Here is a 25,546-nt window from a genome sequence, read left to right on the forward strand (position 1 = left end):
ACTAAACCCTCATTTTATTTCTGTCTTTATTCCAGTTTCCAGGAGATTACCAGTAAAGCTTCTCTGTAGAACTGGTCTCCGCTCTGATCTGAACACTTTCACCTTCTTTGAGTCAAACTGCTGCAGGAAGATTTTCAGTGAAACAGCTGAAATGAAAATTGATCCTAAATGTGGAAAAAAGCTTCAGTGTGAGCAGCTGTGATGGAGCAGATAATCCACCTGTAGAGGTGAAGATGATGAAGATGAGGAGTGGCTGACAGGAAGCAGGTTAACGGATCAGAACCTACAGTGTGTGATTCTGCAGCTCCTTCAGTCAGACTTTCCATCCAAACTGGAATCACTTCATTTTTCCTTCTTTAACTTCATCCTTTAGTTTCTGTTTCTGACAGAAAATGTCAAACTTTTTTTCCTGCTTCCTGTTTTAAATCTTCATCTGATTTAGTTTCACTTTCTGTTCATGGTAATAAAAGGAGGAGAAATGTTTTCTCTTTTGAGGCTGGTCTGCAGCTCCATCCCTCCATCTGGTGTCCTGATAGAAGTCCAGCAGCTGAAGGCAGCTTCCTCTTCCTCACTGCTGTCTGACTGCATCCATCTGACTCTGATATGAAGCAGAAACTCAGAGCCAATCAGAGGAGGAGCAGCAGATGATGGAAAGGAGGATTTCAGTAGATGTTCAGATGAATGATGTGTGTTTCCTCTGCAGGTGAAGGTAGAAAGTGTGTGTGAGCTGATGTGAATCCAGCATCATGGATCAGGACAGAGAGGAGGGAGTCCCTCCCTCTAAAACCACTCAGAGGTGAGATGTCCATCTCTAACTGTCCATGACTCTTCTCCATGTCAGAGATCACAACTCACATCACCAAACATCTGGATTCACAGGAACCAGCCTGGACCTGAACCTGGAACTGGACCTGCACCTGCACCTGGACCTGGACCTGGACCAAAACCTACACCTAGACTCATATCTGGACCTGGACATGAAGTTAAACCTAAAGGTGAACCTAAACCCAGCTGTGTGTCCACAAACAACAACCAACAAGAAGATTTAATTATTTTCCAACAAAGTCATGGATCTGTGAGACAGTAAGTAGTTGTCAGTCAACATTCAGCTCCTCTTCATCAGACATGAGCTCCTCTGAAAACATCTGTTCTGAACTTCAGCAGGTCTCTGATGGGTTTTAGACTGAACTCTGAGATTTAATAACATTTCTGCTGTTCTATCAGGATCATTCAGAGGCTAGAACGTGGATCTAAACCTGAACCTGGACCTGGACCCAGCTGTGTGTCCATGAAGAGCGACCGGTCTAAACAACGTTTACTTAATTTCCAACAAAATCTTGGATCTATCAGACAGTAAGTAGTTGTCAGTATTAAAATGTAAAAGTGGAAGCTGAACTCTCAGAATCAGGTTTTACTGTGAATCTTTGCTGCTGCATCATCTGATCTGATTCATCACATCTGAACATCCTGCATCCTCCAATAACTCTAGAAGCACAAACAGCTGCAGTTTGATCCTAAATCCAGTCACATCAGTCTGAATTCATCTGGTTCAGTTCTTTCAAACTCAGCTGTGTTTCAAATCTTCATGTTTCCACTGTGTGAGGGAGCCTCCTCCTTACTGGTCATACTGGATGTTACATACGAGTCCGTCTCCTCTGAAGTCCACTGATCACATGGACCGTGGAGCTGACACACTTTCTTCACACAGTCTTTGGATGAGAAGATGTGGACATGAAACCAGGCTGGATGAAGAAAGAAGAACATGTTGGTGTCTGAATGAGCTGCTGCAGCTTTCAGGAGAAGATGTGGACATGAAACCAGGCTGGATGAAGAAAGAAGAACATGTTGGTGTCTGAATGAGCTGCTGCAGCTTTCAGGAGAAGATGTGGACATGAAACCAGGCTGGATGAAGAAAGAAGAACATGTTGGTGTCTGAATGAGCTGCTGCTGCTTTTCTGGAACCTTCTGGGACATCAGTCTGACTCTGTTGGAGCTTCTAACATCTCTGACTTCTAACAGAATGAGCTGCTTCTTAGATGAAGTCCTAACTTTCCTCCTCCATGGTTCCACCTCCAATAAGCAGCTGCAGCTCCTGGTTTCTGGATCTCTGATCAGACAGCTGGCTGCAGAATCTCTGCAAGAAATCAGGAGGGAATGTTGCAGGAATTTGTCTTCTCACCTGCATCCAGAACATTTCTGGAACATTTCAAGGCTGCAGTTCATGTGTGAAAACAGCTTCATTGAACAGCATTAAAGTTCACGTCCAAAGTCAGAAATCTGTGTTGTCGAAACCGCTGACGAATATTTACCCTATTGTCAGTTCTTTGACCGACCTTTCAGGCTCACGTCCTGTTGTTTCCTCTCTTGGATCTTTAACGACCAGTGAGACTCCAGTCGCGAAGTGATGGGCAAACCTTTCCACCTCGATTCTTTGGGGAATCTGGGGCTCACCTGCTCGTCGTGGTGTCCTCTCCTCTCCTCAGTGGATGTGGACAAATATAAGAGAAATAAGTTTGGTTGGGAAGTTAACCGAAGTTAACTATAACCCTTTTATTAAAGTTTTCTTTTATTGGTACAATACAGAGAAAATAAAAATAAAAATACAATTAAATTCCCTTTTCGGGGTTCTCCCTTTCAGTGGGGGCTAAAAGCAGAATATATGAAATGAGTGCAAAGTAAAAGTTTCTCACAAGGAGCGACTCCGCTTTCGCGGTCCAAGTCTTCTCTAATAATAATAATAAAATCTCCCTTGGTAAAAAGGCTAAAATCTATCCCAGCAAAGGGGTGAAGATCTGTAAAAATCTAACTAAATCTCCACAAAGTCTCCGTTGAAAATCTGTAGAATCCTTCCTCATTCTCTGCAAAAGCTCCGTAAAAATCTCCGCAGAATCTCCGTACAATCTGTCTCTCTTCAAATTATCACCAGTATATATACATAACTCAAAACAATCCCACTTGGTACCTTCCCACTAGCAGAAAAAACACTCAAAACCAACCCACTCAGTACTTTTCCATCAGCGGAAAAAGCATATGTGGGTATCTTGCAAGGTGGTCCCTCCTTCTGGGTTGCGTCAGAGCTGAAGGAAAAGAAGAAACTTTTCCCTGCCCCATTATCTATCTATTCTCACAGTTTTACACAAAGGCTGCTTGTTAATATTTTCTGCGTTTGCTGGGAAATTCCGCTCTTGCTTGGAGCAAGCAGATAAGGAGTAACTCCCTTGCTTGGACACTCAGACCTGCTTCAGGGCCTCTCGCCACTTCTTCAGCAGTGTAAAACTCTGTCTCTTATTTGTACCTTATTTGTGAATGCACTCTCTGTAAGCTGTAGAATAACAACAAGTAAGCTGTAGTTCTATTAATCAAAACCAAAACCTAATGAACATCACTAAATCTAAGGATAATAATGTAAATAAGCAAGCAAACAGGAATATATGAAATGTGAATGGGTAATGCATAACACATAGAAAAACATAACTGAGTATTGATCAGGCAGTCCATAAACTCAGTCTTTTTATTAAAAACATCATCTCACATCATATGTGTAATAGCAGTCATAGATTCAAACTTTAATAAAACTTTTCTCCCTCCTTCACTCACTGAGAGCAAAAGCGGTGGTTTCCAGGCAGGTGTGAGTTATCTGTAAAAATAGGGGCCTCTGCTTCCTGATTGTTGCCTTAGCAACGCTCTCCGGGCTGAGCAGTGTTCCCGTCACACTTTGAAGAGCGCGGCCTTCACAGTGTTTTCTATTTATTTTAGTTCAGCAGAACTTTCCATCAAAATGAGCTCAATCACTTTCCAATGATTCATTCTCTCCACATAGATGTGTTCACATCATCCTGTTAAAGTTCTTTTCTTTCTTTTTAATTCCACTGTTTACCTGCAAACATCAGATGTTCCAGTGTTGCTTGTTTCCAGTGTAGTTTGTCAACTAAAGAGCAGAATTCATCTGATCAACCAACCAGTAAAGACTTTATCAGAGAATTAGAATGAGTGTGTCAGTATGTTCCAGACTGAACTGAGGCCTTTCAGAGGCTTTTCATCAGCAGGCTGAGCTGGATGTGGATCTCTGATCAGGCTGGAAGAACTTCTGAGTCTGTCATCAACGTCCATCTGGTCTCTTTGACAGCTCCTCTTCATCAGACATGAACTCCTCTTCATCAGACATGAGCTCCTCTTCATCAGACATGAGCTCCTCTTCATCAGACATGAGCTCCTCTTCATCAGACATGAGCTCCTCTGAAAACATCTGTTCTGAACTTCAGCAGGTCTCTGATGGGTTTTAGGCTGAACTCTGAGATTTAATAACATTTCTGCTTTTCTATCAGGATCCTTCAGAAGCTAAAACCTGGATCTAAACCCAAACCTGGACCCAGCTGTGTCTCCATGAAGAGCAACCGGTCGATGCTTAACCCTCCTGAGTTCAGATCAGACCAGCAGTGAGTATCAGAGTCCAGTGGAGGTTGGATCGGGTTTCAGATGAAAACCAGTTTCAGGTTCATCATTTCTGGACGTCTCTGCTGAGACGAATCTGCAGCATCATGATCGTCATGTGATAGATTTGATTTGTCTTCCAGATTCTTCTGCAAACTAAATGTTGAACAATTTCAGAATTCAGCTGTAAAATCATTAAACCATCTTTATTCACAGGAGACGACCTGGACCTGGACCTGGACCTGGACCTGAGCCCAGCTGTTTGTCCTTTAAGAGCGACTGGTCGATGGATTTTAATCCTCCTGAGTTTAAATCAGAGCCACAGAGGTGAGCTGTGTGAAATTGTTGCATCAGTTTAGTTTTATTCCATCTTGTGTTTCAACTCAAAAATAATAATAATAATGATAATAATAATAATAATAATAATGATAATAATAATAATAATAAAAACTAAAATAATAATAATAATAATAATAATAATAATAATAATAATAATATAATAATATTAATAATATTAATAATAAAATCAATAATAATATAATAATAATAATAATAATAATAATAATAATAATAATAATAATAATAATAATAATATAATAATATTAATAATATTAATAATAAAACTAATAATAATATAATAATAATAATAATAATAATAATAATAATAATAATAATAATAATAATAATAAAGGATATCTTCAGTATTTAAGGTGAAATATCCAGATGAAGCTCTAATAATAAACATGTGAGTTTTATTAAATATTTCTTGTGAGCTGAGAATAATCAGGAGGATTCTGTCTCAGTGCAGGAAACATAGAATCTCCATAATTCAACTTTCTCATCTGTGGAACGTAGAAGCAGACGAGAGTTTTTCCTCCTCTGGAAAAAGGAAACAGATTCTGGACGTTTTCCAGAAGTTCAGGAGATTCTCTGAACCTCAGTTACTAAGTGACCTGCAGTCAGTTTGGCTCCTCACAAACACACCAAACTTTTTCTTAGTGGAAAACTCCAACATCACACACATTTATACTGGGAGCTGCCCAGTCTAACCAGTCTCATCCAAGCACACACTGGCTGTGGCTGCCTTGCTCCAGGGCACCTCAGCACAGAGCTTCATGAAGGTGTTGGTGAGAGCTTCCTAAAAGCTGGAAGCAGCTTCTCCATGTGACAGAATGTGATGTGGTTCTTCCTGATTCCTCCACAGAGTGGACCAGCAGAGCTCAGAGCTTCCCAGTGGTCAGTCTGCCCAGCAGCATCAAACACAGCTGGACTCCATATTTATGGTCTGTACATGTACAACAACTACTTCTCCATCTCTTCTGTCCACATCATCTCCATGCTGACCTTTGTAGACCAGTGGATTGTCAGTGTGTCCAACATGGATCTGATGTTTGGCTCCATGATTTCAGTCTGATTGTGTCCTTCATATCGTTTCTCTTCCAGCTGCTGGAGGACAACATGATCACTTTCATGAAGAAGGAGCTGAAGAAGATCCAGAAGCTTCTGAGTGCAGATTACCCAGAATGCTCCGTGTTGGAGGGTGAGGATGAGGAGCAGAGGAAGAGCAGCAGAGAGGCGTTAGTGAAGATCACAGTGGACTTCCTGAGGAGGATGAAGCAGGAGGAGCTGGCTGAGCGTCTGCAGAGCAGTGAGAGGATTTCTCTAAAGATTGAAGCTGCTGGATAAACGACACATTTACTGATGTCTCAACACATGAACATCACATATTCACATCCTCATTCCTCAGAGGCTTCAAATCTTTACTGACTCTTCTTATTTCTTCTTTTCTTTCAGAACTTCTGGCTGCAGCTTGTCAACGTAAACTAAAATGTGGTCTGAAGAAGAAGTTCCAGTGTGTGTTTGAGGGGATTGCTAAAGCAGGAAACCCAACCCTTCTGAACCAGATCTACACAGAGCTCTACATCACAGAGGGAGGGACTGCAGAGGTCAATGATGAACATGAGGTCAGACAGATTGAAACAGCATCCAGGAAACCAGACAGACCAGAAACAAGCATCAGACAAGAAGACATCTTTAAACTCCCACCTGGAAGAGATGAACCAATCAGAACAGTGATGACAAAGGGAGTGGCTGGCATTGGGAAAACTGTCTTAACACAGAAGTTCACTCTGGACTGGGCTGAAGACAAAGCCCACCAGGACATCCAGTTGACATTTCCACTGACTTTCAGAGAGCTGAATGTGCTGAAAGAGAAAAAGTTCAGCTTGGTGGAACTTGTTCATCACTTCTTTACTGAAACCAAAGAAGCAGGAATCTGCAGCTTTGTAGAGTTCCAGGTTGTCTTCATCTTGGACGGTCTGGATGAGAGTCGACTTCCTCTGGACTTCCACAACAATGAGACCCTGACTGATGTTACAGAGTCCACCTCAGTGGATGTGCTGCTGACTAACCTCATCAGGGGGAAACTGCTTCCCTCTGCTCGCCTCTGGATAACCACACGACCTGCAGCAGCCAATCAGATCCCTCCTGACTGTGTTGGCATGGTGACAGAGGTCAGAGGGTTCACTGACCCACAGAAGGAGGAGTACTTCAGGAAGAGGTTCAGAGATGAGGAGCAGGCCAGCAGGATCATCTCCCACATGAAGACATCACGAAGCCTCCACATCATGTGCCACATCCCAGTCTTCTGCTGGATCACTGTTACAGTTCTGGAGGATGTGCTGGAAACCAGAGAGGGAGGAGAGCTGCCCAAGACCCTGACTGAGATGTACATCCACTTCCTGGTGGTCCAGACCAAAGTCAAGAAGGTCAAGTATGATGGAGGAGCTGAGACAGATCCACACTGGAGTCCAGAGAGCAGGAAGATGATTGAGTCTCTGGGAAAACTGGCTTTTGATCAGCTGCAGAAAGGAAACCTGATCTTCTATGAATCAGACCTGACAGAGTGTGGCATCGATATCACAGCAGCCTCAGTTTACTCAGGAGTGTTCACACAGATCTTTAAAGAGGAGAGAGGACTGTACCAGGAGAAGGTGTTCAGCTTCGTCCATCTGAGTGTTCAGGAGTTTCTGGCTGCTCTTCATGTCCGTCTGACCTTCATCAAGTCTGGAATCAACCTGATGGAAGATAAACAAACAGATTCTATTTGTTCAAATGAACCAGATCTACATCTCCATCAGAGAGCTGTGGACGAGGCCTTACAGAGTCCAAATGGACACCTGGACTTGTTCCTCCGCTTCCTCCTGGGTCTTTCACTGCAGACCAATCAGAGTCTCCTACGAGGCCTGATGACACAGACAGGAAGTAGCTCACAGACCAATCAGGAAACAGTCCAGTACATCAAGGAGAAGATCAGTAAGAATGTGTCTGCAGAGAGAAGCATCAATCTGTTCCACTGTCTGCATGAACTGAATGATCGTTCTCTAGAGGAGGAGATCCATCAGTTCCTGAGATCAGGACGTCTCTCCACAGATAAACTGTCTCCTGCTCAGTGGTCAGCTCTGGTCTTCATCTTACTGTCATCAGAAGAAGATCTGGAGGTGTTTGACCTGCAGAAATACTCTCCTTCAGAGGAGGTTCTTCTGAGGCTGCTGCCAGTGGTCAAAGCCTCCAGCAAAGCTCTGTAAGTACATATATAGCAGGATGTGGAGAAACATACTGCTGCTGGTTTATAGGACAGAATGTGACAGAGAACTTCTTGTCTTACTTTTGCTGCTCCAGTTTGCTGCAGAGCAGGTTTGGTTCTGAGCTCAGTGATAAATACATGTGAAAGCTCAGCCTCGTAGAAATATAGTAATTAAGATATGGGTGTGTAGACACTGAGATATTCTTAATGTGAGACTGTGTTGTTTGATTTTCACTGATCTTCATCTTCCTGAAAGATGTGTCATCAGAAGGAAATGCTGATGGAGCTTAAAAAGAAGACTGATTACTCTAAAGTTTGTTCCTGCAGTAATTTAAACATTTGGAACTGTTGTTACTGAATTTTTATTTACTCTGAGATCTGATTGGGTTCTACAGATTTGGGTTCCTTTATTAAATAATGAAACAGAGATTTGAACAGTTTTGTGGGAAAAGCTTCATGTGAGAAGCTGCAGGACTTCTGAATTAGATCTTCCAAGATCTCCTAAATTTACATGAGAATCTGGACATTGAACTGATGGCAGTTTGTGGTTTTCAGTGTTTCAATAGACAAGAACAACTTCAAGATACATGACCATTAAAATTCAGTTACTGGGAGAAACAGACTATTGTAATAATCAGATCTGACACATTTATATGCACTTCTGATATGTGTTATTATGAAAAACCCTGCTCTACATTTTCCATTCATTCATTTATTTCTAACACAGTACGCACCTACTTTTTGATGTAATTCTCAACTTCCAGATAATTTTAGAACATCTGGTCTTTATTGAACATGGCAGCACCTACAGTCTTAGCATTAGCTGTGCTAATGTGAAAGCTAATAATCCTGCTAAACTACCTGTGAATGCTTTACTTTGTTTATACTCTGGCTTCACACTGCTGCATGTCATCATATTTTTCTGTTCTGTTCCTCTCATGTTGTGACTTCATCACTTCCATCTTTTGTTAGAACACAGTTTGTTGCACATGCAAAGATATAAAAAAAAACACAAAATAAATCAGGTATGTGTGTCTACATGCAGTGAGATATCAGAGTATTAGGGATGAATGGAGGTGTGTTAATGTGATTTCTTATAACTAGATTATCTGATAAAGGACATCAGATTATTTGTCTACATGATGACGTGATTAATCTTGTTAACTCCAGGAATCAGATCATGCATGTAAACAGGCTCATTGATGGTGTGACATAGTTCCAACATCACAAAGCTCATGATGTGCTGATAAATGCTAAACTCTATTCCTCACTGATCTGATCTGAAGTCAGCCCCACCATTTCTAGAAATTCTCAGCCACCATGCTGAATCCTTTTTCACTCATGATGTCTTTGAGCATTAAAATCCACCACATGGACACGATAACAAGGCTAGAAACCTGATTTTCTCTACAGGTGGTCCTTCAGTCTGCATCCACCATGAGGGCTGATTATTTTGTCACATATCGCTGCTGTCGGGCAAAAACCTCCTATCTCCAAAACTGTCATTTTTCAAAAAATGAAAAAAATGGAATGGTTTTGTAATAACTGGACATAATGTCATCAAACTTTGTATTATGTTTTAATCATATATCTTTGGTTAAATCTTTGTAAAACAACAGGCAGACATAGAGGGTGACCAATAGTACTGATTTATGAAGGAAAACAAAAATCACGAATTTTGGACATAGGAGGTTTTGGCGCGACAGCAGCGATATGTTATTTTTGTTTTTATCTGTAACTTTCTCTCCAGGCTGAGTGCGTGTGGTCTCTCAGAGACAAGCTGTGGACCTCTGTCCTCAGTCCTCAGCTCCCAGTCCTCCAGTCTGACAGAACTGGACCTGAGTAACAACGACCTGCAGGACTCAGGACTGAAGAAGCTGTGTGGTGGACTGAAGAGTCCAGACTGCAAACTGGAAACTCTCAGGTCAGGATTCATCAAACTAAAAGTTTAAAAGTTTTTATTCATGAGTAACAAACTTGTGGAAGCTGTTTGTATGAATATCAGATGTTTGTGTGTCTCTGATTTAGGTCTCTTACACCACAACTTTTTTTTTCATAGTCCATGTGTGCACAGGTTGCTGCTAAACTGGTAGAACATGCAACAGTGCACATTAAAGCTGTCATGTGCTTAGGCTGAAACACTAAATTGGTTCTCTTCATGTTAAATCAGGCAGAATTCAGCCTGTAGCTGAGCATTGCATGTCCCTACAGTTTTTCATTAAAAAGAGATTTTGCGCCAACACATTCACCTCAAGTTTAAGAAACACAAACATTTCAGAAAAAAAGACATTTCAAACTGTTTTTCAGTTATTCTTTTAATATTTATTATTTCTGTATTTTAGAACAGTTTAATTTGCCTGTTGCCATGTCTTTTATCAAAAATGTCTACAAAACTATTAAGATCGACTTTTTTTGCTCTTTTTGATTCAATACACAAGACTCCCAAGCTGCTGAGTTGCTCCTTGCTCATGGTGTTTCTTAAGTGAGTTTTGTTTAATTTGAGCACAGAAAACTAAGTTCACACAATGCAGCACTCACAGGTAATGCAAGGTGTTTGCAAAGTTTAAACACTGTCAAACACCTCATTATATGGCTCACGGAAAACTGTAAGCTCCACCAAACTCTTTGGTATTTCCAAGCCACTGCTTTTCTTCCTCTCCAGAATTGGTTTAAGCTGAGGTAACTCATGTTCTAGATCCTCAGAGTTGCAGTTTTATAGTGAGACAAACACAGACGGTATTTTTGTCACAAAATGTGAGACTGCATGGATTCAAGGCTTGTTTGTCTTCCATTATAACACAGTTCTCATGAGAAAATCTCTTTATCTCAGAGAGAAACACATCAATGACTGGAATGAATGAACCTTTATGAAATGACTCTTTATCTGTGTTGCCCTGTTTTTGTACAGTCGGAGTAGAAATGTAAAAGCCTTTAAGACTACAGCTGGCGTGACCTGGCAGCCTTGAGGTGCAGCACATATGTTTCATTGCTCTGCAAGGGTCACCGTTTTCTCCCAAATCTCTTCAAAGGGAGGTCCCTCTCTAACACTGCTCAATGTGTCAACAAGTAAATCAACAAGAGTAACAGCTGTGTATTATCGTGTTTGGTTAAAAGTTCCATAATGGACAGGAAATTACCTTTGTTCACACCTTCTGTTTGATTGTGTTCTCGCTGTGCATCATTTAGTGTTGCTGTAAGAAAGAGGGTTTCACCAATAGTTTTATATATTCCCTGTTTTCCTTCATATTCTGCATTTATGCTCTCTGAAAGAGAACTGTTGCTTGTAGTTGTCTTCTCATATTCTGTCCAGGCTAACATAGTATTAAGATGTGGGTCAGATCTAGGATGGCTTGAAACTCCATCTTTGTACATGGCCTTCTTCCAGTTACTGAACCATCTACAGAAGTAAACACAGAACCCTGAAGAAGGACGAAATGCCGACAGCATAGCAGTAGGCAAATATTCAGCCAGTTGTGTAAGGATACCACTGAAGAGTCCTGGAGAAAACCTTCAGTTGTGTCATAATGCAGGAAAGATGATGGACCCAAGGAGCAGACAAAGAACTACCTAAATACAAAAAAAGAAAGTGTATTTTAACCCCGCTGGCAGGTACGATGGAACAAAAGAGTGGAGGTCTTCACTGCGCGGTAAATTCTGCCTGGAAGGAGAGTCCGAATTTATGAAAGTAGCACACAAATCACTAGAGTTGGAATCTGAAAATAACGAACCAGTCCTACTTAGTTTTTGCAGGATCAGGGCTCAGGAGCGCTGGCAGGTAAAAATCCAATAGTCTCCGTACTGGGTATGGTGGTAGGAAGGGCAGCAGAAAGGCAGGTGGAATCTGGGGGATACTGCCGAAGATCAGGCAGGCAAGGTAGACAAAGGGCAGGCAGAAGTTTTCCTGGAGCAGTCTCAGGCTGAGTAGAGCAGACGATCTGACAATGAACTGCTGCAGCTTGATATACCCAGCCACTTGTTTAGCAGATACAAGACAGATGTGGTAGAGAGAGGATCCAAACAGGCCCCTACACCTGCAGCTGAAAGCAATTAATCTGAATAGACTCTGTTCCAAAATATATATACATACATAGCAGGATGTGGAGAAATATACTGCTGCTGTTTTATAGGACAGAATGTGACATAGAACTATTTGTGACTGCATCACTTCCATCTTTTAATGGAACACAGTTTGTTGCACATGCAGAGATATAAAAAAAAATAAATAAATAAATCAGATGTGTGTGTCTACATGTACTAAGTTATCAGAGTATTAGGAATGAATGGAGGTGTGTTAATGTGATTTCTTATAACCAGATTATCTGATAAAGGAGATCAGATTATTTGTCTACATGATGACTTGATTAATCTTGTTAACTCCAGGAATCAGATCATGATCAGATTGTTGGTGTGCATGTAAACAGGCTCATTGATGGTGTGACATAGTTCCAACATCACAAAGCTCATGATGTGCTGATAAATGCTAAACTCTTCCTCACTGATCTGATCTGAAGTCAGCCTCACCATCACCCTGATAGATTAGTTCTTGTGGTACATGATGTACTTTGTTGTATAAATCAAATGTTCAGATTGTCACTGATTTTCAGTCTGATTCCACTATGAGAGCTGATTATTTTGTCACATGTATTATTTGTATTTTTCTCTGTAACTTTCTCTCCAGGCTGAGTGCATGTGGTCTCTCAGAGACAAGCTGTGGACCTCTGTCCTCAGTCCTCAGCTCCCAGTCCTCCAGTCTGACAGAACTGGACCTGAGTAACAACGACCTGCAGGACTCAGGACTGAAGAAGCTGTGTGGTGGACTGAAGAGTCCAGACTGCAAACTGGAAACTCTCAGGTCAGGATTCATCAAACTAAAAGTTTAAAAGAGTTTTTATTCATGAGTAACAAACCTGTGGAAGCTGTGTGTATGAATATCAGATGTTTGTGTGTCTCTGGTTTAGGTCTCTTACACCACAACTTTTTTCTTCATAGTCCATGTGTGCACAGGTTGCTGCTAAACTAGTAGAACATGCAACAGTCACATGACAGTTAAAGCTGTCATGTGTTTAGGCTGAAACACCAAACTGGTCCTCCTTGTGTTTAAATCAGGCAGAAATCAGCCTGGGGCTGAGCACTGAATGCCCCGACAGTTTTTCATTAAAAAGACATTATGCACGAACACATTCACCTAAAAATTAACAAACATAAACATTTGAGAAAAAAGACATCAACAAGACTAACAGCTGTGTCCAGATTCAGTTGATGGGATGGCAGAACATCTGAAAGAAATTTTACTTCACCAAATGTTGTGGTGAATGAAACAAGAAGGCTAACAAATTTCAAATCTAACAAACCTCTTGACTCTACATCTCTGGCACCATTTCTATCTTCTGATATTTCTTTCAGTAGTTGTGTGATGGTAGATAATCTGTCCATTACTGTTTTGCTAGACTTCTACCTACGTGCCACCATGTGTCTATCAGTCTTTGCAGCTCTCTTGGGACTATCCCTGGAAACATCTCCCTCTGTTCCTCCAGCCACCTTTGGTGCACATATGACCCTGAGACAAACACATACAGTTTCTGCAGAAGAGGAAAGAAATGGTCGGCTTCAGGGATGTTTTTTACAGTGTCAACTAACACTAAGTTCAAGCAATGTGCATTGCAGTGAAAGTAGAAGCTAATGGAGCCTCTGCTTTAATGCTGCCTGCACACCAGTGTTTTTACCACTCATTACTGAGGCACCATCATAAGCTTGCCCTACCAGGTGGGTTTTGTAATCCAGGCCATACTTTTGCAGTTCTTTTTTATTTTTTGTGCAAGTGCTGCTGCATCAAGACGCTCAGCAGCTTCAAATGTTAGGGAACGTTCACATACCTTTCCTTTGTAATATTACGTAATTACAGAGGACATCTGTTCCTTCTTTCTTATGTTTCAACTAAAATACTGAAAGCATCAGTTTGGGAAACCTCACTTCTTATTGAGATGCGGATCATTTCTGCCAAGCAGTCGATTATTTCATTCTGAGTTCCATGACCAAGGTATGTCGCATTTCGTGAGCTTGTCATTTTCCTTTTCACATGATTATCGTGTTTGGCTAAAAGTTCCATAATGGACAGGAAATTACCTTTGTTCTCACCTTCTGTTTGATTGTGTTCTCGCTGTGCATCATTTAGTGTTGCTGTAAGAAGGACGGTTTCACCAATAGTTTTATATATTTCCTGTTTTCCTTCATATTCTGCATTTATGGTCTGAAAGAGATCTGTTGCTTGCAGTTGTCTTCTCATATTCTGTCCAGGCTAACATAGTATTAAGATGTGGGTCAGATCTAGGATGGCTTGAAACTCCATCTTTGTACATGGCCTTCTTCCAGTTACTGAACCATCTACAGAAGTAAACACAGAACCCCCTGAGGAAGGACGAAATGCCGACAGCATAGCAGTAGGCAGTATTTTAACCCTGCTGGCAGGTACGATGGAACAAAAGAGTGGAGGTCTTCACTGCGCGGTAAATTCTGCCTGGAAGGAGAGTCCGAATTTATGAAAGTAGCACACAAATCACTAGAGTTGGAATCTGGAAATAACGAACCAGTCCTACTTAGTTTTTGCAGGATCCAGGGCTCAGGAGCGCTGGCAGGTAAAAATCCAATAGTCTCCGTACTGGGTATGGTGGTAGGAAGGGCAGCAGAAAGGCAGGTGGAATCTGGGGAAACTGCTGAAGATCAGGCAGGCAAGGTAGACAAAGGGCAGGCAGAAGCTTTCCTGGAGCAGTCTCAGGCTGAGTAGAGCAGACGATCTGACAATGAACTGCTGCAGCTTGATATACCCAGCCACTTGTTTAGCAGATAAAAGACAGGTGTGGTAGAGAGAGGATCCAAACAGGCCCCTACACCTGCAGCTGAAAGCAATTAATCTGAATAGACTCTGTTCCAAACAAATTACCAGTCCAACCAACCACCCCATGACAAATTGTGGCTGTTTTGGTCCCTCTGCGCTTGACTGAGAAAGATCTAGAATACAATAAAAATAATTGAACTGGATTTTAAAATAAAAAAAGAACAGTATTAATAGAAATAGTGACAAACTAAGTTTCCTTCCTTGTAATTACATTGTAAAAATGGCCTTTCAAATTTTCTTCAACTATTAATCAAGGTGAATCATAAAGGTTTTATATATTAACATGAAACGTCTTCACTCAGTCTAAACATGTTTTAACCACAGATTTATTAAGATGATTTAACCTGTAGCCATCCATTCCTCATATTGTGGACAGATAAATTCACCTGTTGGTCCAGGTGCAGGTGGAGTGGCTGGTCTAGCTCTAGCTCAGTGCTCTCTGTGGCTGATCTTGCTCCCTAAAGCTCACTGCAATGCAAATAATCTGTTTCCTGTTCATGTTTGGTCCTTGTAGAGATGAGGCCATGTTCTGAGTCTGAGTCTCGGTCATGCTGTCTTGCTGCCCCTCCCTCAGCTGCATGGTCATCCTCCTCCTCACTGCTGTTGGGAAGCTGTAACTGCAGTCCCTCTGCTGTCCACTGACTCTGTTCTCAGCTTACTTTCTTAGAAAATATGATGAAATGTGTGGTACGGCAGACTTTCTCTTCATTGTCTGCAAATTGACATGGAAGCACACGTCACTGACAGCAGTCAGCTTTCACACTGACTAACGCTGCTCACAGACGATGCTAACTTCTGTTAACATCACTCTCAGCTGTTTGAAAACCATCCTGGAAAGCCATGAAAACATTAAGGCAGGTATTCTGACAGTTTGACATAAAACTGCAAATGACCCATCAGTTCAGCTCCACTGACTGAGCAGAGATCGCGTTGGCGACTCGACATACAGTCGACTGTGAAGCCACTAGCAGTTAGTTTATGTTTTATATTTCATATTAATTTCACACTGCTCAAAAGCATCTCTTGTATGACTAAATCTAAAGGGAAAATTAACTTTAAAACCAAGATAAAGTGTATAAAACTGTACTTACAATGCAGTTTTTTCCTGCTAATCTTTTTACAAGTGAAGTTGTAATGTGGTTTAAACCCGTGTTGTAGCATGGACTTATTAGCATCCAGCACCTTCTCCCAAAATACCGTGAGATTGGACGTTTAATGTTAAACTTGGAAATGACTGTAGCTAAATTAAACATCAGGTATCATTGTAACCTGTCTATCAGAACAGCATACCTCTTTGTAAACTGTGTTCTTTCCGTGTATTCCACCTATCATAACAGCGTTCATATCTATGTCGTGTTGATAAAGTAGTTTAAACCCACAGACGGTGCTATGCTGTTTAGACAAGGTATGCTAAACATACTGAACACCGACACAATGAAACTTCCAGCATTATCGTACTTAGCCGTTAGCTAGCTGGTCTGTTAGCTTCCAGGCTAGCAAGCTGCTGCTGCTGCCTGAGTCTGTGAAGGTAGAAGAAGATTCAGGCAACGGAGAAGCCGGAAGAAAATTAGAGTCAGAATGTGTGAAGAGACGGAGTGAACGACAGAAAAGATGAACGTTTATTAAATCATGCTTCTTTCAATTCAGCTAAACCTACAACCACACTGCTCCTCCGTCTGCTCCTCCATCTGCTCCTCCGCCTGCTCCTCCACCTGCTGCTCTGTCTTCTTTTTCATCTGCTCCTCCATCTGCTCCTCTGTCTGCTCCTCCGTCTGGACTGACGGTTACCAGGTTGCGTTCACGTCTGACCCCAGAGCATGTTAACATGCTCATCTTTCTCAACAAAAATCAGTAAACTGGTGCTGAAGTTATATGTGAGTTACTGGTTATTTTTCTTTTAAGCTTTGTTGATGAGCCTATTACATTGTTAGGTATGCTGAGCTCTCGCTCACCCTCTTTCTCAACTCTCTCAACAATTATTTTGGCTAAAAAGAGGATCATTTGGGTTTATGAGAACCGGCTACTGGCTGTGGGCTCTGCTGCTTAAGGGCGAATATTTTCAAGTGTAACTATTATATGAATTCCGTTTAACTGCCATGAGAGTTGTTCATCTTGTAATAAAGATCTCAATGAGGAAACACACTGTTTTTTTCAACTTTCACTGCATTTTCATATACCCCATAAATACTGAATTTTAATCAAAACTTTAATGATTAATCATTAATCGATCGTTAATTCTCACAATGATCAATTAAGACAATTTAATTAAATGCCCATCCCTTATATATATATATATATATATATATGTATGTATATATATATATATATATACATACATATATATATGTAGACATATTTTTAATTTTCTGTGTAAAATAACTCAGAGTTTTGACTAAACCCGCTTTCTGTAAACAGGCCCCAGTACACAGTTGCAAGACAACAGAAAGCTGTCGTTGTACAAAAACTAGCTGCCCGTAGCCAACCTGAATATTTACAAGCATCCGCACAAAGATACTTGACATAATTTACCTGCTGTCTTTCACCCACTTAGAGAAATGGACTGTCATCTTGACACTGCACAATTCAAGAGTATAATAAAGTTAAAAGCAGTTCCCATTACTGTGAGAAGAATGATCCAACAAACCAGGGAGCGTTCTGATATTCCAGTAGAACTGAAGCCGCTCTGGATCAGCGGCGACACTTGAACAGTTTGACTTCAATAACAGATTCATTGGAAACGGCTTAACAGCCACTATGACCCTTTCCACTTAAAAAGAAAGGACATTCTTAAGGACGATGATACAGAAACATCAGGAAAAGAAGGAAAAGATATTTGTCTCATCCACTTCTACCTACAACTAAAGAAGTGTCTTTAAAATCCTAAATGGAAAATTCCCATCACACAACTTCCTCCATGAGAAATTTAACTTGGAGAACAACTCATGTGGATTCTGTGAGACAGAAATGGAAACAACAGAACTTATTTTTCTACTGCAAACAAGCGTATGAATCTCGGACGTCTTTCAAAGTGGCTTCACTCAGAAAATATCCCAGCGCCCCTCTGAATATGTGCTGAGTCACTGCTGGAACATTAAAGGAGAAGAACTTGGAATTTCTTGGGAATAACTTGATCTGCTGGCCAAACATTTTATTCATAGATGTAAATCTGCCAGAACTAAACCCACTTTAATGGTTGAAGAATGAAGTGAAAATCTTCTCAGAATGTCTTTGTAGAAAATGAAAAGAAGACAAAGACTTCTTTCCTGGATGGACTTGTTCATGTTACTAGGCTGAGACCCACCTGCTGTTTGTTCTTAATCCCCTTTCTGTTCTCCTTCATGTTATTCCTCTGAGTTCAAGAGCCGCCTTAACACATAGAACACGGATAACATGGATATAGTGGCTTTTCCCACATGTTTGTAGACATGTTGTAAACAATAAAGCTTTATTAAAAGCAGCTTGTTTTCTGCTTCCAGACAGTAAACATGTTGGAAAGAAGGTGAGAACGATGTTCTGTGCAGAACAACTCATGAAATGAACATAGAAGGAAGAACATCCTTACTTAGTTTGAACCAAAGAAAAAAATGAGGCACTTTTGTCCATCTTTATATTTTAGGAGGAAAATTCCACATCCATAAAAGTACATTTCACAATCCAACAGCAGCATTTAAGCTGTTTCTGATTGAAGCTGATTTTTACTTTAAGTCTCTAAAACTGGTTTCTAATCAGAAATGCAGATCAATAATTAATATTCATTCACAGCTTTTCAGCCAATAAACTCTCACAAATACTATTATTATATATAGAATATTATGAAGTCTGTCACGCCAGTTTTTCTTTCATTTCTATTTCTATTTGTTTACTTTCTATACTTTATTTTATTTCTACTTTATTTTTCCTCTTCGTTCCGTTTCTTTCTTCATGTGCATCTTGTACAAACTGGACTGGATTTACTTTCACTGTCTGTTTATTGTTTGTCAGGTTTGAATAAAGCATAAAAACAATGAAGACACAAAGACAATAATGTGAGACAGGTCCAGTTTCTCTGAACATCTGATGACGTTCAGCTTTAGTTTCACAGCAGTTCTCTCAGAGTTTCTGTCATACGTGTTGTTTTCTGCAGCCTGTCAGGATGTCTGATCACAGAGGAAGGCTGTGCTTCTCTGGCCTCAGCTCTGACCTCCAACCCCTCCCATCTGAGAGAGCTGGACCTGAGATACAACCATCCAGGAGACTCAGGAGTGAAGCTGCTGATGGCTGCACTGAAGGATCCACACAGACTCAGGTATGGAGAGGCTGCTGCAGCCACACAATGTCTGATAGAGGAGGAAGATCTGCAGACATTTTCTCTGTCCTTCACTCAGTCCTGCTTCATGCTGGATATGAGTGTTATATGAACCATCACACATGTAGGAGCCTTTTTCCTTTGCTCACAGCAGATATGTGAGTAGGAGAGTCTCCAAGGAGAACATCTGCAGGAACAACAGTGATAACTGTCTGTTGCTCAGAGTTTCTTCAGTCTGGAAACATCTCTGCAGGTTAAAGGGACATTCTGTCATAGAAACATCTTTTCTGTCCTCTGACCCTGGATCAGACACAGAGATGCTCCAGGAAATGTTAGCTTAGCTTAGCTTAGCACAGATATTTATAAAAGCGTGTGAACAGTCATGTTCTTGTAAAGTTCTCTTTAGAAATCAGTCCATGTGGAAATGTGCACGCGTTGATCAGACCTGTATTCCTACCTCTGTATAGACACATTTAAACACATGATGGATGAAAAGCTTCCCATGAATGATGATGCTCAGTGATTCTCCCACTTACTGGAGGCTCCTGATGCTGAACCACAGCAACAGACCCACAACATGAATTTAGATGAGACACATATAGAGCAGGAAGTATTCTGGTCCCTGAAGACTCCTTCCCTCTAGATTCTTTCATTCATGTCGTCTTCTGTTGGTGCCGCTGCTCCGTGCAACGTCACACATGAGTGTCGTTGCAGTTTTTATCACTTTCCTTCAATTAGCTGCACACAGCTGATCACAATGATGGAGACAGTCAGTGGAGCCCCTCCCCCTGATCTGATCTGAAAAGAGGAGTTAGACAGGAAAACACAAGTTCTTTACTTCCTCATGCTCCTGAAGTCTGGCTTAGTGTTTGATGATCTGGACTCATAATGAGGACATGAATGAAAAGGACTGAGAGAGTCTCTGGATTTCTGTCCAGACTTTGTCACTTTACACTCAATATTCACTCAGCAGTCACATGACTTAAATGTAGGTTGTTTTACCAGAAAATGCAGCGTCATGCTAAAGATTTCAGACCTGCCGGAGGACTGGATTCCTGTGGGACTGGATCAGAAGTCTTCCTGTATCAGTGCTGCTGATCAGTGGTGTAAATAGATGATAAGGACCTACTGGAGCCACTAGGAGGTGGAGTAGAGCCCTACTGTCCCGTAGGAATGGACTGATAACCACTGATAATGCTGCTTCAGTCATGTGATAACGGCTGGATCGGGTGCTGGAGGAGGTGATGGAGATGGCAGTGTGTGTGTGTGTGTTGTGATGAAGATGATGATGTTACATCAGGTTTCCTGGTTAACGTGAAAGGACTCAGTATGTTCACAGCTGATGTTGAGGAAAGATGAGACAGACTTTCCTGAATCCTGTCACATCCTGTATTTCAGCAGCTGCAGCTCCATGTCTGACCACCAGAGGCAGTCTAACCTCTCCTCTTCACTCAGGACTTTAGAGCTTTGATGATCCCATGCTGCTGATTCACTAATTACTAATTCAATCATCCATCAGATGATCAATCAGCTTCAATAACAGTGTAGATGTTGGAGTCAGTAGAAGCTGGTGATGTGGCTGCACTTCAAACTGGAAATGAATCAGCAGACTGGATCAGATGTGGAAGAAGTGTGGTGAGTTGATGCTGCTGATCCCTCTGATTTGTTCCTGCTTTAGAAAGAAATGTGTTTGTGTCCACACAGCAGCAGGATCTGCAGGAATAATGTGAGGGAACAAATCCTCAGTGTGATGATGAAGCAGCTGTTAGTGGTCAGTAGGAAACAAGCCGTCACAGCTCCAAACACACACATCATGGCCTCAAACAGAGTCTCTGACAGTCATTTAGCTTCATGTGCAGGAAAAGAACCACTTTAACATTTCCCAGCTGAGTCACAACAAAGAATCTGAGCCAATCTGCTCTGCAGAGGAGATTATTGTCAGAAGCTGATCAATAAGACTTCAGGGCAGAGAGAAGATGCAGCTCTTGGTTAGATCAGGAGTTTCTGCAGAGTTCTTCATCTGTGAAGAGATGAAAAGGAGAAGATGGTTGAAAGAAGAAACTGGGACTTCCACAAAGCAGTTTTCTTGGTGTGGGTGTGGACCAATCAGCTTCCTGATTCTGCTCCTTCTAGTCTGGAGATGCTCCAATCAGGTGGACGTGTCCAGATGTTGGACTGTTCCTTTCTCAGTGTAGAACAAAGTGTGTATGAGAGCCATGTAATGTCCATGTTAGCATGCTCTGACCCCTCCTCCTTTCAGGGTGGAGCCTGCTGGAGAACCATGGTTGAGACCAGGAGGTCTGAGGAAGTGTAAGTGTGTTTTTCATTGGATTCATCACATTCAACCATCTTCACACTGTCCCATCACTCATTCATCAGTCAGCATCAAAGTGTCAATAGATCAATAACTGCAGCTGGATTGTGTTTGTTCTCTCCATCAGATTCCTGTCCACTCACCATCCACATGGACACAGTGAACAGAAGACTCAAACTGTCTGACAACAACAGGAAGGTGACACATGTGGAGGAGCGTCAGTCATATCCTGGTCATCCAGACAGATTTAACTTGTGTCCTCAGCTGCTGTGTGAAAATGTTCTGACTGGTCGCTGCTACTGGGAGGTCGAGTGGAGAGGAAGAGTTTTTATATCAGTGAGTTACAGAGAAATCAGAAGGAGAGGAAACAGCAGAGACTGTTGGTTTGGATTCAATGATCAGTCCTGGAGTCTGAGATGCTCTGATGATAAAGGTTACTCTGTCTGGCACAATAACAGAGAAACACGCATCACCTCCTCCTCCTCCTCCTCCTCCTCCTCCTCCTCTGTCTCTAACAGAGTAGCAGTGTATGTGGACTGTCCTGCTGGCTCTCTGTCCTTCTACAGAGTCTCCTCTGACTCACTGATCCACCTCCACACCTTCATCACCACATTCACTCATCCTCTCTATGCTGGATTTGGGTTCTGGTTCTGGTCTGGTTCCAGGTTTGGTTTCTGGGTGTGTGTGTGTTGAGTGTAAAGAGTGTGATGGTAGCAGAGAAACTCTGACTGGTGAACAGATAGTTCAGTCTGTACATGTCTGTCTCTTTCACTCAGAAACATCTTTTCAGATTCATGGATTCAATCAGTTTGTGTGTGAAACTCTTCTAAATGATTCCTTGGAAACTTCTTCCTCTTCCAGTCCTTTAAAGATGGAAGCTGTGCTTCTTCCAGGATCCACATGTTGTTTCCAGTCAAAGCTTCACACTGAATATCAGGATGTTGTGTTGACTTCATGTCAGCTGCAGTTAGTTCCACTTCATGATGCTGGAAATGAAAATCCTCCCAGTGTTTCACTCTTAGTTTGTTTGCTTCATTCTGTCTTTATTTGGACTTTCTCACATTTTCACATGTTGAATTAAAGATTCATTGTTACATCACAAATTTCATGTTTTGCTTCATTTTTCACCACAAATGTTTGACTTTCTACTTGAAATGTAGAATTTAAAGAACTTTTATTAAAACTTTCACGTAAAAATTTTGTCTTTATTTTCATTCAGATTATTTTAGACTTTTTGTGAAAATATTTGATGTTTAATGAAAAATAAATATGATGTAATTCCTCTTTTATTTCTATTCATATGGTTTTAATATTTTATCTCAAATTTTATTTTATTTTTTGTTTCATTCCAGTAACTCGTTGGAATATTTAGATTTTTTCATGTTTTCCATCATGTTTTTTTTTTTTTTTTTTTTTTTTTTAACCTGTCTTGTCCAGCATCGTTGCAAACAGAATGATTGTCTGGCTGCTGTCTGGTGCTGGGCAATTTTACTCTATCAAGCAGGGATTTATACTACATGTATAAAGTCCCTCTTGATGACATGAAAAACTTTATTAAATCAGACTCTTAATGCTGGACTCGACCGGAGGGGACAGAGAGAGAGAGAGATAGAAAAGAAAGTAGAGAGAAGAGGGAGGGGAGAGAGAGGGACAGAAAGGGTGTGGGGAGTGCGGGTGGGGACTTGAAACATCATACAGAAGACCATGTAATCCATACTACTTACAACATATATAGCTAAGATCATCCTAGCCAGTAGGTCATTACACAACTAGTTGATAATAGTAACAATAATAATAATCACAATAATAGTAATAATAATAATAGTAGTAGTAATAATAATAAGAGTAAGAGTAATAATAATAATAATAAGAACCGAAATAATAAAAAAAAAGAAAAAAAAATATGATAATAGATATAAGTGAAACTGCTGTATTCAAGAACACGCGCAGAGAAACCTGTGTGGATGTGTTGGAGAACTCGGCCACATGGCGACGCAAAGTCTATGTGGAGACGTTCAGGAAGGAGTGACCATGCAGAGTGATCATGCAGATGCCACCTCACTTGAACAGAGGCCAGAGTCAGGCCAGCGGTCCCGAGACCCAGGCCACCAGCCCCCCCGTAGGCTACAGATCCCGACCGGTCCACAGAGACGACCACTCGCCCGCCCAGGAAGGCAGCAGCAGGAGACCCCAGCAGGAGCCGCCCCGCGGACACAGGGCACCGGCCCCGGCAGGCCGAGGCCAGCAGTCCCCGACCCCCCCGGGCACCGGCCGCCCGGGACAGACGGGGCAGAGGGCCCGGGCCCAGGAGCGCAGGGACACCCCCCACCCCCACAGGCCAAGGGCCAGCACGCCACCCGGGGGGACCCGGCCCGCCCAGACGGCCACCGCCAGAGGCCAGCCCCACACCCCAGCGCCCAGCCGCACACCCCGAGAACCAGTCCTGCCCCCCCCCCCCAGACCAACACACACAAACACACACACTCTCCTTCCACTCCTCCATTCATCCTCCCACACATACACCATCCAACCCTTACATACTCTGTCCTCCCACACACACACACCATCCTTCCACCATCCATCCTTCCACACACACACCATCCTTCCACCATCCATCCTCCCACACACTCACCATCCTTCCACCATACACTCTCCCACACCTACCCCATCCTCCCACACACACATCATCCCTCCACCACTCATCCTTCCACACATACACCATCCTCCACCTTCACACCTCCCACACACACACACACACACCATCCTTCCACTACCCATCCTCCCACACATACATCATTCTCCTACACATACACCGTCCTCCCTCTCCTACACCAAACATCCACCTTCACGTACCCCATCCTCCCACACACACACACACCACCCCTCCATCACCCACTCTCCCAAACATACACCACTCCCCCACACACACACCATCCTCCCTCCCATACACCATCCATCCTCCTGCACACACACCATTCTTCCACCATCCATCCTCCCACACACTCCCCATCCCTGCACCATACATTCTCCCACACATACCCCATCCTCCCCCACATACATCATCCCTCCACCATTCATCCTCCCACACCCACACCACCCCCCCTCCCACACACCACACATCCACCTCCACACACCCCACCCTCCCACACACACACACCATCCCTCCACCACCCATCCCCCCACACACACACCACTCTCCCCCCCCCACATACACACACACACACACAAACACCATCCCCCCACCACCATCCTCCCGCCACCCCACGCTGCGGGGGGACAGCCCCAGCCAGGAGGCGAGGAGACACAAGCCAGGCCCCCACCCCCCCCACCCTGCCCCAGTCCCCCACTCCCCACCCCCAAAACAGCACCTTCCCCCCAGGGCCAGCAGCCAAACCCCCCGGGACAGCCCGCCCACGCCCCGGGCCAACGCGACAGGCCACCCGGCCCGCCCCGCCCCCGGGCCATCCATGGAGACAGGGGCGCTTGAAGACCCCATCGCCCCTCCCTCCCCCACTAGTGAGGGAATATATTATGTGCTGTTTGCAATTAAAAAAAGAGGGTTAAAATTGGGGGGCAGTAACTGCATTGAGGAGGGGGTGGGGCCACCTGAGCAGTCCCACCCACCTGACCTCGCATGTTCCACCCCCCAAAACGTGTTTGTATGTTGCAAATGTTATTTGTGCTCAGTGACTAAGTGGAATTAAAAGCTGGGAGGCATGCTGCCGCTCGGCGAAGCAACGGGGCCACTATGATGACCCCCCTGCCCCGCCCAGCGCAACAAGCACACCCCCCACGGCCCTACCTGTGTATGTAGTGAAGAGTGGGGAGGGGAGGGGTCAGGAGATGTAGGTCCAGAGGGGGGTAAGCCTCCCCCCTGGAAGACGACCCGCCAGTGGCTTAGGGCGCCCCTGTCCCCCGCCGGCCCCGAAGGGCGTCACAGGCCCAGAGCAGGCACCCCAACCCAGGCACGCCACGAACCCCCCCAGGGGCCAGCCACCAGCCCAAGGGGCCACTTTCCTCTTTCTGAGTGGGAGGGGG

The 25,546-nt window shown here is 42.8% G+C and overlaps 1 protein-coding gene across 1 annotated transcript in view; it reads left to right on the plus strand.

The window, feature by feature from the left end:
- The window catches only part of LOC121628328 (NACHT, LRR and PYD domains-containing protein 3-like), a 329,827-nt gene extending 307,626 nt beyond the window's left edge, over positions 1 to 22,201 (plus strand). The window contains exons 6-14 of the mRNA XM_041967351.1: positions 4,326 to 4,436; positions 4,648 to 4,758; positions 5,636 to 5,714; positions 5,875 to 6,079; positions 6,226 to 8,014; positions 9,768 to 9,941; positions 12,696 to 12,869; positions 21,455 to 21,504; positions 21,636 to 22,201. Coding sequence (XP_041823285.1) covers positions 4,326 to 4,436; positions 4,648 to 4,758; positions 5,636 to 5,714; positions 5,875 to 6,079; positions 6,226 to 8,014; positions 9,768 to 9,941; positions 12,696 to 12,869; positions 21,455 to 21,504; positions 21,636 to 22,201 — 3,259 coding nt within the window. The remainder of the gene's footprint in view (positions 1 to 4,325; positions 4,437 to 4,647; positions 4,759 to 5,635; positions 5,715 to 5,874; positions 6,080 to 6,225; positions 8,015 to 9,767; positions 9,942 to 12,695; positions 12,870 to 21,454; positions 21,505 to 21,635) is intronic.
- Positions 22,202 to 25,546: the final 3,345 nt, after the last annotated feature.

This window comes from Melanotaenia boesemani, chromosome 2 (assembly GCF_017639745.1).
Source record: "Melanotaenia boesemani isolate fMelBoe1 chromosome 2, fMelBoe1.pri, whole genome shotgun sequence".
In the NCBI taxonomy this organism is placed as follows: domain Eukaryota; kingdom Metazoa; phylum Chordata; class Actinopteri; order Atheriniformes; family Melanotaeniidae; genus Melanotaenia; species Melanotaenia boesemani.